At 39.7% G+C, this 12,480-nt stretch overlaps 1 protein-coding gene across 1 annotated transcript; it reads right to left on the bottom strand.

The window, feature by feature from the left end:
* Positions 1-3,001: 3,001 nt before the first annotated feature.
* arid5a (AT-rich interactive domain 5A) lies at positions 3,002-10,099 on the bottom strand. Its single transcript, XM_085293947.1, has 7 exons — positions 10,035-10,099; positions 8,771-8,841; positions 6,454-6,622; positions 6,299-6,351; positions 5,174-5,271; positions 4,921-5,080; positions 3,002-4,831 (listed from the first exon to the last, which is right to left on the bottom strand). Exons 1-7 carry the CDS (start codon positions 10,036-10,038, stop codon positions 3,647-3,649), a joined length of 1,740 nt encoding a protein of 579 aa, XP_085150073.1. The 5' UTR covers positions 10,039-10,099; the 3' UTR covers positions 3,002-3,646.
* Positions 10,100-12,480: the final 2,381 nt, after the last annotated feature.

The raw sequence follows: 12,480 nt of genomic DNA, 5'->3' as shown, positions 1-12,480 counted from the left end.
GTGCTGTGAATACAAGCAATACACTCAAAATATTGCATGTTGCTGAAGATTGTTGTAAGTAATGCTAGAGTGGTAGGAAGTGGTGGGAGAAGCATTTCTATTGTGTTTTCACGGATCATAATTAGTAGTTATGTTATTGTGCTTATATTGCGAGAGATATCTTTATATATATATTTATTATATATTTTATATATTTACAGATAATTACTGCTAATACTATCAAATATATAACACAAGCATTACTTATGATCTAGAAAACCCCTCATAGAAATGCTTCCCATACCACTAATAGACATAATATAATAGACACTGTATAAAAGACAGTGACAGGACAGGGTACTGCATATTCACTCAAGAAATACCAAAAGATTGTGATTATTACAAACACACAAAGACATAACTGATGCCGTAGAAGTCAATTTGATTTCCTAAATCAGCATGTCATTGAATTTGATAAAATTTAATTGCCAGTAAACAGTAAAGATGCTTTGTGTTGTAAAGTAAAGACTCTAAAACCAATAAAAATAAACTTCAACAATCAGATTAATCATTATGAGGAAGCGGCTCCCTTTTAATGGGAAGAAACCCCTGGCAGAACCAGGCTCAGGGAGGCTGTGCCATGAGTGGTCGTGGATGAGTGGGGAGGGAGGAAGCAAAAACGACACTCTGCGGAAAAGAGCCGGAGATTAAAAATAACTAATGATTAAATACAAAGCAGCATATAAACACACAGAGTGTGAATAGAGTTGAATTAAGAAGAAATGCTCATTGCATCATGGGAAGTCCCCCAGCAGCTTGGGCCTATTGAAGTTTAACTAAGGGAGGGTTCAGTGTCACCTGATCCAGCCCTAACTATATACTTTATCAAAGGTTTTAAAGCTAATCTTAAAAGTAGAGATGGTTTCTGTCTCACAAATCCAAACTGGGAGCTAGATCTACACGTTATCTGGGCTCTTAGCCTGCAGTTTCATTCGTGTGAATTCAGAGATCATCTGCTTCGCTCGTTGCAGCTCTTTCAGACAACCTTACTGCAGTATCTCATTTGTCCTATTTGCTCCTTCTCATCACTCCTCATTGCACTTGCTTCATAGTTCTTTCATATTTTTTGCCTGCACTGCGGCCACCATAGTGATGTTCAGTGTTGCACGCTATCAGCATCCTCTGAACTTATCTGGACTACATCAGACCTGCAAGGTTGCAGCTCTCACCACATGCCTCAGACAGCTGCAGTTTCCTTAATGCACATCAGCAAACACAAATAACAGAAAAACTATATTGAGAAGAATTTGTCACTGCTCACTGACAAAAATACTTATGAGGCTCTGAATCGAGACACAGGTAGTGGTTACAGGAAAAGGGTCATAGAATGTGTCAAGCACTTAGATTAAGACAATGCTGCTGACCAGACCTCATACCACAGGCTACACCCAGGGGAAACTACACCAAGTCTGTATGGTTTACCGAAGATACAAAAACAGGGTGTACCTTTAAGACCAATTGTCTGCATGATCAACTCAGAGTTTCTGGCTTTGATCCTCAACCCGTTAATAGGCAGCTCTAAACACTATATCCAGAACACTTTGAATTTTGTTGAGAAGCTTAGAGATGTCATAATGGAGGCAGATGAAACAATGGTCTCATATGATGTTACGTTTCTCTTCACTTGTGTTCCAGTCACTGAAGCAGTGAAGGTAGTTCATAAGAGATTACAGGATGACCCCAACCTCAGCAGCAGGACCACTCTCAGCACCGACCAAGTGTGTTTGTTTGTGGAACTGTGTCTTCATTCCACCTATTTCAAATACAAGTGTCAGTACTACAAGCAGAAACATGGGTGTGCCGTAGGTTCCCCAGTTTCACCCACTGTGACCAACTTGTACATGGAAGAAGTGGAAAACGGGGCTCTGTTATCCTACCCTGGAACACCCCCAAGTCATTGGTACAGGTATGTGGATGACACCTGGTTGAAAATCAAACCTCAGGATGTACCACAATTCACTGATCAGATTAACTTGGTGGAGAAACACATCAAGTTCACCATGGAGGTTATGAAAAATGACTGCCTTCTTAGACTGTGAGATTTCCATTAGTAATGGGGGACATTTAAAAGTTGATGGGTAACGTAAAATATTGTGATCCTGTTTCTCTTTATTCTTTGATCCTTTATTATTCTACTTGCTCCGTTTCTTTGCCGCTTAACTCCTCCCTCAGTTTTCAACTGATTTTCACCATTCGAACTTTAAACTGTTCTGCTCCTTCTGCAGATGTGTGCTATATCTTTTGGTGCTCATAACTGCTATACTTTTTGAAATATTAAACTTTTTGTGCCATTTTTTGGCCCATTAAAATGAATGGACCACACTACAATTTTCTGCCAATTTATTACATATCTGCAATGTTTTTATGATTTCAGCAAATTTTCTAATATCCATTTCAGCATTTTCATGTCTTTTCAGCAAAAAGTTTTTTCACCTGTTTTGAGCACAACTTTTCAGCAGAATTTTCAGTTTCTTCATCTATTTTCAGCAGAAAGTTCAAAAAGTTCACCTCTTTTCAGCAGAATTTTCAGCTTTTCACCTCTTATAAACACAAATCTCAGCCTCTTCTGCTCAGTGAGATGAGCAGCTGCTTTGAGAGCAGTTGGCACAGGTTCAAATCTGACCTGTGGCAATTTTTGCTTTTTTACTTCTTTTCAGCTGAAACTTCTGCTTTTTCAGCTGTTTTCAGCAGATTCCACTACAAGGCATTCACACTGCATTTTCTCAGGAAATGCAACTTTTTCTAATTAAGGTTTGACTGCCATCACCCCCTGGAGCACAAACTGTGTGTCATCAGGACGCTACGAAAAAGAGCTAACAGCATCGCCGAAGATACAGCGGGCAGGAAAGCAGAAGAACATCATATCAAGAAGGCGGAGGAGAGAGCCTAGTGCTAAAGCTTTCATCTTTCACAATCTTACAGTGCTGTGATTGAACTGAACAAAAAGAACAAATATGTTTTCATGTTTTCTCTTTATTTGTTGGCTGTTTTAGTCTTTCGTTTAAATACACTTGAATAACATGAGAACAATATAGATATTTTTTTATATCAAACACTGACCAACATTCATTCAAAATAATAATAATCTTCAGACATAACTACAGTACATCAGGGAACATTAGACAGTTTTTTGTTTCCAAAAACAAAATACTGAAACTGTGCAATTGACGATATTCAATTTTGACCTGAATTGAATATAAAATTCATTTTAATAATCATAGCAACATATCATTAAAATTTACTAGATAAAATCTAAAGAAATTAAAACTGAAAATAACTGACCTTAATCTGTTTTTCCAAAATTTATATTAGACAGATTACATTATTTGATCCTAGTGTAGCAGCTAAAGAAATATTGCATATTGTAATTTTTTTTTAAGTAGTGCACCTTTCAGGTGCACTTGGACAGCAAGTCTTCAACATGATTCACTGGCTCCTATAAATATTTGCAGCTGTCACTGCTCGGTGTTAATCCCCAGGATCCATACAGTCACTCAACTGGAATAACTTGAAAATATTTAATGTTTAAAACATGTCAGGAGGCCTCAACAATACTCAACTGGGCAACAACCCACTGTCTTGTTTTGTGATTATCATTGTGATTTTGTCACAACTTTTGAGGGTAAATGGGACTGATGGCAGGAATGGCATATGCAGTTTGGGGATTTAACAGCGGAATGGGGTAGGGGTAGGAGTAAAAAGCAGACCCGATGAGAGCAGAGGGAGGTGGACCCATTGGTACATTGCGATACATTAGCTGAGAGGGAGGTAGTCTCATTCTGCTGGGGATAAATGAAGGGGGCAGGGGAGGTTGGAGCCTGGAGTCTCTGGCTGTTTTCTCGTAGCCTGACAGGACACACGGCAACGGCATGCTGGCGGCGGAATAGGACAGGCTCTGCTGAGCGGGAGAAACTTTCTGTTGCATTGTCCTGGATTTCTCTCTCTTCTCTGTCTGACAGGGCCACAGAGACATCCTCTTTGCACAAGTCAGAGAGTCGTCCTGCTGAAGCAACCTACCCGTTTGGCCTTTGGTACTTGGCCGAACTGGAGTGGGTCGTAGAACATTGCCAGATTTTGGAATAACTCTGGTGAAGCTAGAGGTAGATGTTGGAGAAAAGCCAGGTTTCACAGAGTATGTGGTGGGTAGCTGGAAAGGATAAAGGTAATGTTTGCTTGCTCCTTTGTAGGACTTCCAGTCTTTAACTTGGTTTTTAATCGAGTCAGAGACGATTTGAGAAACATCCTTATTCTGTCCTTTAGGTTCTTTGTGTGTCTTACTAACAGTCTTGCTATCGTCACTGCGGCCCGATGGATTTTTGACAGAAGCGTTTTGGGACATTTCTGAGCTTGATGCAGTTTTATCTTCACCTCCTGCTGGACCTTCCTCTGATGAAACAGAGTAAGGGGAGGGGCTGCGGGAAGAGGAGGAGGATAAAGGGAGTGGGGAGCCATCAGAGGAGTTGCAGTTTCTGCTGGAAGAAGCCCTGGCTGGAGACTGGGAACAGTGGATGACGGAGGGCCTTTCTTTATCCTCGCTCTGAGAACTGGGCGGCAAATTGAGGCTAGCCTGAGCCATTCTCTTTTTTTTCTCCAGAGGAGAGATGACCTCTCCGGCTGCAGTCGATAACTGAGCAATCCACGAGTTGGATGCGGGGAGAAGGTAAACAGAAGGGCAGACATTATTGGTGGCTCTGTTTGGCTCAGTGTGGTGTCTGTCAGCCCAGAGAGCAGAGTGAGGATGAATTACTGCTTCACTTTGACAGGAAGATTCTGGACTTCTCTGGGTGAGTAACTGAAAGACATAGAGGAGGAGGGATTTTAGAACACAATATAAACAAACACTTCTCTTTTAGGTGTTTTGTCAGAGTTATAATTTGTTACCTCTGAATCAATGTCTCTATCTGAATGAGTTCTTTTCCTCTTCCCTTCTGCCTTAGTCATCTTGCCATCCAAATTTCTCTTGTATGGCTTTCGTGGTTTGCTTGGAGGCAGGGGTTTGTCTTCCTCTCCTTTTATATGCCTCTCAAAGGGAAGCACCAGCCTGTCACATAAGCAGCACAGTTTAAATTGAGTCTCAGCTGATCTTATAGTGTTTGAACCAAAAAAGGTTCTTGAGAAACAGAGTCATCCTCACCTCTCATAATGTCTGCGAGTGCAAGTAGCTGCACTGGTGCTACCGGGGCTTCCTCCCAGCTCATCGTAGACTTTCTTCCAAAGGCGTCGTGCTGTCACCTGTTGACAAAAATGAACGTGTACAACAGTTAAAAATCATTACACTATTTAAACAGTTCCCACTAGGATGGCAGTATCTGGTATCCTAATCTTATGCTGTTTCTATCATGAAACCATAGACTGTATATAAAAGATGGATGTAACCACCTACTGGTCCATTCAAACCACAAATCCTCAATTTTGTATTTATTTATTTTTGGAGACAAAATTAAAATCAGAATTGGGCAAGAGGATTGACAGTTAACAACATGCTTGCAGGTATGGGTGCACTGCCACTTGTTAGTGCACAGGCAATTCATTTTCCCAAGGGGGTACATTAGAAACTGAGAAACAAGGAAATTCACCAATAAGGTGGAGTCAGTTCTGCTCGATATTAATTCTTTGAAAGGGCAGGCTAAAAATAGGACTCCGGTGAGGGTGTGGCCCTCCACGGAAGTCCCAGTTTATCATGGAGCCCCTTGGAAAAGTTAATTGTCCACCCCTGTATTAGTTCTGTGTAACATACCAAGGCAGCAACAGTGTGATTAAAAGGTCCAAGTCAGAGACTAGACCTGGACTAACACCTAGCAGACTGCGCTTGTGTGAATTAATTTATTCATTTTTGTACCTCAGGTGCTTGGACCCTAAAATATTTACTTATAGATCTATTTGTAAAAATGTTTTTGAGGAAGGGCAGTGGTTGCTTACCCTTTAAATGCCATGTCTGCTAGTTTTCGGTATTGAAATTACACTTTCAATTTTAAACCTGTGCTAACGTAGGTGGCTCATATTGGTGTATTTACAACCTGGGACAAAGCAACGGTGGTCAACACGAGCCTCGATCTAGTTCCATTTCATTATGAGTTTCACTCTCACAACTTATGCCACAGTGTCAACATCAAAGAAAACAGAGCATGGGGAGCGATGTGTTGACAGCACCGCTGTCTGCATCTCTAGCACCTAAACCTACAGCTCATTTCCACTTAAAAGCCCGCCAGCAGTGAAGCCTTTTTTTGCATCTGTTACATAAGCTAAATAAAGTACTTACTGAATCATAGCCTCCAAGTTTATCAACAGCTTTGTAGATCTTCCAGAGATTAACTGAGAGTGGGGGGGAGACACACACACATGAATAATCTACTTCTTTTTCTAATTTCATTTTACTAATGTGTTTATATAAAAGCAATAATAGAGTAAACTCACTTTGTTTAAAGCCCAGGTGAGGAATCCTTTCAATGGGTGTACCTTTCTCCTTCATAAAAGAGTGCAAACTTGAGACAAATGCCTTCTCCTCCATCTGCACCACACTGGCCCTTCCTTCATCTTCACATTCAGTTGTAGAGTCGTGAATCTCAATAACAGCAGGAGAAGCCTACAGTAAGAGGAAACAGATGCATGAAAGGACTACATTAGTATGCTTTGTAAATGTGTCACAGTCCACTGTTTTACAGCTGAAGGTACTGTGAGAGAAATGGGAAAAACGACATGCAGAGTTGTCTCATGAGACACAAATGTTGAAATGAAACGTCAAAATCAGAGAGTAGGGTTTTACCGCTACTTTCAATAGATAACCGCTATACATCCTGTCTGGAGAGAACGCAGCAGACTTGTGGGGTTTTTGGTCTGGAGCTGTCAGTCACTGGTACAAATGTCACTCAGTAAAATGAGCTTGAGCCAAGAAGAGAAGAGTCGTTGCAAGTCAGTAGGTGAATAAATATGTTGTTTTGCAAGAGCTCCAAAAATCGCATACGTTTCTGCAAAAGTAGTGTCAGTGACACTAACGAGGAATTTAAGATACCAAGAAATTTGGCGTCAAGTTCACATTACTCAGAAGTCCAGCAGAGGAAATTCACAATGTCACTATTTGTGGTTTGCAAGAAAACAGAAATGAAACAGAAAAGGCATGCAGAATTAAAACCGTCGCTTCAAAAGATTTCAAAAAGCTGAGACTCAAGAAGAGAAACTGTTGCTTAATTTTAGCTCAGATGATATTTCTATTGTTGAAGTAAAAAAAAAGAAGAACAAAAAAAAAGGGCAGCTAAAAACGAACCCTTGGGTGTGATAGTCTTCCGTTGTTCACAGTGTCGCTCACACTGTGTAAACACTGGTTCATACATCACAAACGCTGATATAGTCACTTCTCGTAGTGAAAACAAAGAGTTTGGAATTTACAGCATCTATTTAAATGTGAGATCTCACATCACAGCTGCATTTGATCAATTTCGGTAGATTGGATGTCAAGGGATACCGCAGTGGACGCTGTCAATATTTTACTTTGAATCACCACATATAGAAGCTGCTATTTCTGTGGCACTCATTGTACAACAAAACAGCTAGAGGCGGTTTCATATTGAATCAAGTTCCTCTATGTGGTTCCTGGTTCCGAGAAGTAAACCCCTAGAGTGAGTAATAGTGAAGGTGCAGGCCTCTAACCAAGATAGCCCAACTGAGTCACAGTTCAGTGGCTTTACACTCCTGTTCCCAGCCAGCAGCAAACAGCTCTGACTTTCCACTGTTTTCTACAGGTTTTCTCATAGGCAATATTTTCTGCACCACCTAAAAGAGCACCCCGGGCGACCTGCTTTTCTCGCCACATTTGTACAAATCAGGGGATTTTGATTGAATATGCGGCAGAATGCGCGCGCGCAATGATATTCATCTAAAAATGTGAGAAAGTGGTGATTGGAATCTTGCACAGAATTCAGCTCGGCTGTTTTCAGTCATTGTATTTTAGATCTGATTCACAAAACTTTCAGGTTTACGCATCAATGATCGCCTACAGGAAATGTCTTCACTGTAAGCCACATAATGAAGCCCCTGCGCCGAAGATCGCACTCAAGACCAGAGAACAAATATCATCGTGAAACTTTCGGTTGATTTTCACAGATGAATTTTCTTTTCTTTCTCTTTTTTCTGTCTTTTTTTTTTTTTTTTTTTTTTTTGGAAAACTGTGTGGGTGATGTTGATGTCAATGTGTTGATACACAATTCTCACAATGATTGTCAGCGGCGTTCTGGATTGATGCTATCGTCAGGCCAGAAGTCACCACATTAACCACCATGCTTTCAACTAACATCAGCTTTGGAAATTTCATGAGCTAATTTGTGTTTCTCATATTGTTCCTCTCATTTCACTTACCAGAACAGCGGCTGTGAGTGGCAGTGCTCCCGCAGTTTCTTTATGTGCAACGAAATATTGTGGCGTGTGAGGTGTGTGCGTGTGTGTGTGCGCCTTTTCGAGGCCTCTCAGAAAACAAAGCAGAATCACTTATTCCTCCTTACTCATTTCATAATCGACCATAGAGATGAAACGACTGTACGCACATAATCAGCACTTCAAAAAATCGCCACTCAAATCCACTGAAAAGGGGAAATGAAAACACAACACATAACTCATTCTGAGTAGTCATGTCTGTAGTCACTGATTAACTGTAACTGATGGAAATTGCCCAGACGGCTGCCAGAAGACCAACTGTCATTTTGTTTTTTGTCATTTTATCAGCAGTGACAGAGTTTAGTACCTGCTTTGCGGTCCCCTTCTCTTCGTCACTGGCTGCCGTTTGTTGTGACGTTTCATTCTGGTCCTCTTGAGCTTCAAAGAGACAGAGACGGTAAACTCAACAAAAATCGAGTCATTTGGGTATGTGAATTTACCCGAGCCACCTTGGATTTATTTTTTTTTTAATTCAAGACATATCTTGGGTAGAAGTGCGCAATCTGATCAAAATTTAAAAGCATCCCTCATAAATAATATTAAAGGTGATTTTCATCACTGTTCTTGTAATTTGGTCAACAGTTATAATGTTTGATAAGTTCAGGGGGAAAAAAAGAAAAACAGTAATCTGTAGAACATATTGTCAACTGGGTGTGATATAAAACCACAGGTTGCAAAACCACTTCCTGCTCATGAACACAACCACTTGTACGCTGCACTGTATGATATTGTGACACAAGAACTACAGTATTTTGGCAAGATAATCTCAAGCAAGATGAGAATCCACTGAGGCACTTTCATTCATTTGCCTGCCCTGCATTAACGTGAACGTTAGTGGTTTGTGATATTTCGCCTGGCAACAGTTTAACTTTTACTTTAGTGCTTCCACGTTCAGGACTGCAAAATATAGGAATTTATGAATGTAGCTGGAAATAATATGAATGTTAAAAAAGCCAAACAAACAAGAAGAAAATACCAAGGCTGGGAACGAAATGCAATTCTGAGAATGACATGTCATTCTTCACAAACTGTCAGCTCAATACCATGAAGCCCTCCACCCACAGTGATATCATTTGTGTGCAAAACCAATATGCTTCTCTTTTGAGATCATTTATTTCCTGTGCTGCGGCTTGAACCTTTAATTCTGCTTTCAGTAGCCCTGAACTTCTCCATTTTGAGTGTTGGAGAAATATTTTTGACATATTGTTTTTAAAAAACGTTCCTTTGCCTCTCAGAGGTTACTTAGCTTCACATAAAACACGCGCTTGTTGTTTGAAGCAGATATCGATCGGAGTCACATTATTGTGACAGATTAACTGCGGCACTTTAAAAGCCAGCGAGAACTCCTGTGACACTTTGTGACGTTTTGGGTCTAACAGTCGCTTCTGTCACAGATGAATGTCATGAACATGAATTTACTTTTGCAAAAATCTTCAAAGTGTCTTTATAAAAAACTTCAGAAGAACTAAAATCATCCCTAAAATGATGTGTTTAACTCGTTTCTATACGTTCATAAAGCAACACATGTAAACAGCATCTACTTTTGAGTACAAAATCAAGATCGTTCTTACCCATTTCCAGATGTTGCCTTCTAGTCTCCGGCTTAACTGTGACAGTAATTCATGCAGCACTCACGTCAACTTGACACCACAAAATAGGAAGGTGTCTCCACAGGACAGTTTCATTGGTTGACTGATGTAACACCGCAAATGAGTCTGGGAAACTGAGTCCTTTTTTTCTTCTTCCATCAGCTGTGTTTGAATAGTCAGCTTAAAACTTTATTAAAATCTGCATTTGGGTATCTTACAGTCTGACAGCTGTAGCTCACAGTGTGCTGTTTCTCATCTGTTTTTTTCCTGAGGACATGCTATTGTCTATACTTGTGGTGTCATCAGCACATGAAACACATATTTCTGATTTTGTAGAGATTACTACAAGTGATTCTATTGAAGATTTCTTATACAGCTTTCATTTTAAACAAACATACCGACTCACAAATACCTCCAGTCACATGTAAGTTCAAATATAGTTTAAATGGGGGCGTAACATTTCCTGAACATGTACACTAATGACTATTCTCAGGTAAACATAGGAAGCTATCACTTATTAACATCAGTGCTTAAGTAGGTAAAAAATATTTCTTTAAAGCAGACGGTGTCAAACATAGGGCCCCGGGACCAGATTCGGCCTGCCGAACACTCCAATCTGGCCCAATGGAAAATGTGAGGGAGGGCATAGATTTTGAAGTAGCTGTAAGTTCCTGCTGATAAGGGCCTCCCCCATGACCACTCATAGTGCACTAAAATAACTAGATAAACATTTAAATGACTAACAAGTTCCTGTTTTTTCATTCCATACCATAGAAATATCTATTTTTTTAGAACAAAGATACAAAAATACATTTTCTGTGAATAAAAAACCTTACAAACTTTCTTTTATAATTACTGATCATTCTGGACAATGTGCTACCAGAACCTTTCCCGTAATTTTACACTTTTATTTCTTACTATTTAAGCCCAAAGAGTCATGCTAAAAGGTTTCCTGCATTCCCTGCAGCAGCATTTCATTGCACTTCTTATTTCATTCAGTGTGTAGCTAAATTAGACTGTTAGAAAAGCCAGTTTCAATGGTCTGGCCTGCTTAAGATTAAAGCGGGCTTTACGTGGCCAACAATGTAAATTGAATCACAGAGGAATGCTTGTTTACTTCATGAGCAATGGAAGATATGGGGACTATTTTTCACATAGAGGTCTTATACTCTGACCACATGATGTGCGTTCTGACTCGTAAGATTTGAAGGTTTCTATAATAAAGCTAATAGGATCTTTATGCATATATATACATATATCTATAAAGACTTTTATATGTAAGCTATTGCATCTTTTGCTCGTTGCGTACTGTCCCTTAAAAAAGGTCACACCTGGCACATTTACTTCAATCAAGCTGCTGAACCACAGACTGTGTATCTTTGTGTGTAATCAATGCTTGCCCTATATATAACGGTGAGGCTAGGCTAACTGTGCAGTCAAGTTTCTTATTATTTTAAAAGGTCAGCTTTATCTGCTTGTTGCATGTACTGAATACAGGTTTTCAAATTTGCCAGCCTTACAGCAGATGTAAGGTGAATCATCATTACACCCGTAAGGCTGTCCAGCGTTAAAAAATCCCTGTCACGCATCAAGTGACAGCACACTTATTCACATGTGTGACGGAGGAAACATAGGGCCAAACAAAGTATAGGTAACATAAAACACAGCAAAGATAGGAGTCATCCAAAATCCATGCAGGCTACAGGAGTGTTATTATGCAAGTAGGAGTGTCTGTTTTATTGACATCATTCGAGTATATTCAGAATGTTCGTTTTTCAGTGCATCATGTCTAAAAGGTTCAACTTTCCACTGTTACTAGAGTGGGATGTATGCAAACCTGAAATGGTATTTTAAAATTGCACCATTTGGGTGAAGGTGTTTTAGACTGGATTCACTCATGTATGCGCCTTTGACTCATAGCAACTTATAGAAATTAAAGACATACTCTAAGTAGTAACATGTAGGTAAATGAAAGCTTTGAAATTTCCTGGCAGCTGCAGGGATTTAAGCCCGTAGGTTGTATTTTAAGGAAGTGTGAATGTTCTACTTCTTTAAAACGGTTTCTACTGACCATTGCAGAAAGATATCACGTTTAAAAATAAAATGCCAGGATATGGCAGAAACAGAATTTTCCACTAGAGATGAGTGCCCCCCCCCCAAAAAAAAAGGAAAAAAAAGTGCGTGAAAGAAAAACGGTCATCTGTCTCCTTATTACCAGTTATGAGTCAGAGTCTTGAGATTTCCTGCAACTCGGGATGCACTGGAGTGACTTTTCAACACAAGTTGTTTTTCTTATTTGAGTAATATATATATTTTGTTGCTCTTAATTTTTTTCACCTGAATCTCATTTTAAAAGTGTATTTTCCCCTTAATTTTCCTTTTGCTATGTCACACACAGCAAACCTATATAGATCTCGTGATAAAGCAC

This window comes from Mchenga conophoros, linkage group LG12 (genome assembly GCF_057382185.1).
Source record: "Mchenga conophoros isolate Kocher_MC1m ecotype Shallow Benthic linkage group LG12, M_conophoros_male_GT1.1, whole genome shotgun sequence".
Classification (NCBI taxonomy): domain Eukaryota; kingdom Metazoa; phylum Chordata; class Actinopteri; order Cichliformes; family Cichlidae; genus Mchenga; species Mchenga conophoros.
This window is presented reverse-complemented; position numbering and strand designations above follow the sequence as displayed.

Bases quoted from the DNA above. Each gene is read 5' to 3' on its own strand.
- arid5a (XM_085293947.1), bottom strand. The intron at 5,272-6,298 runs GTAAGTACTTTA...TTTTGTCAACAG, and splicing joins AACTTGGAGGCTATGATTCA to GTGACAGCACGACGCCTTTG. The intron at 5,081-5,173 runs GTGAGGATGACT...CTTATGTGACAG, and splicing joins ACTCGCAGACATTATGAGAG to GCTGGTGCTTCCCTTTGAGA.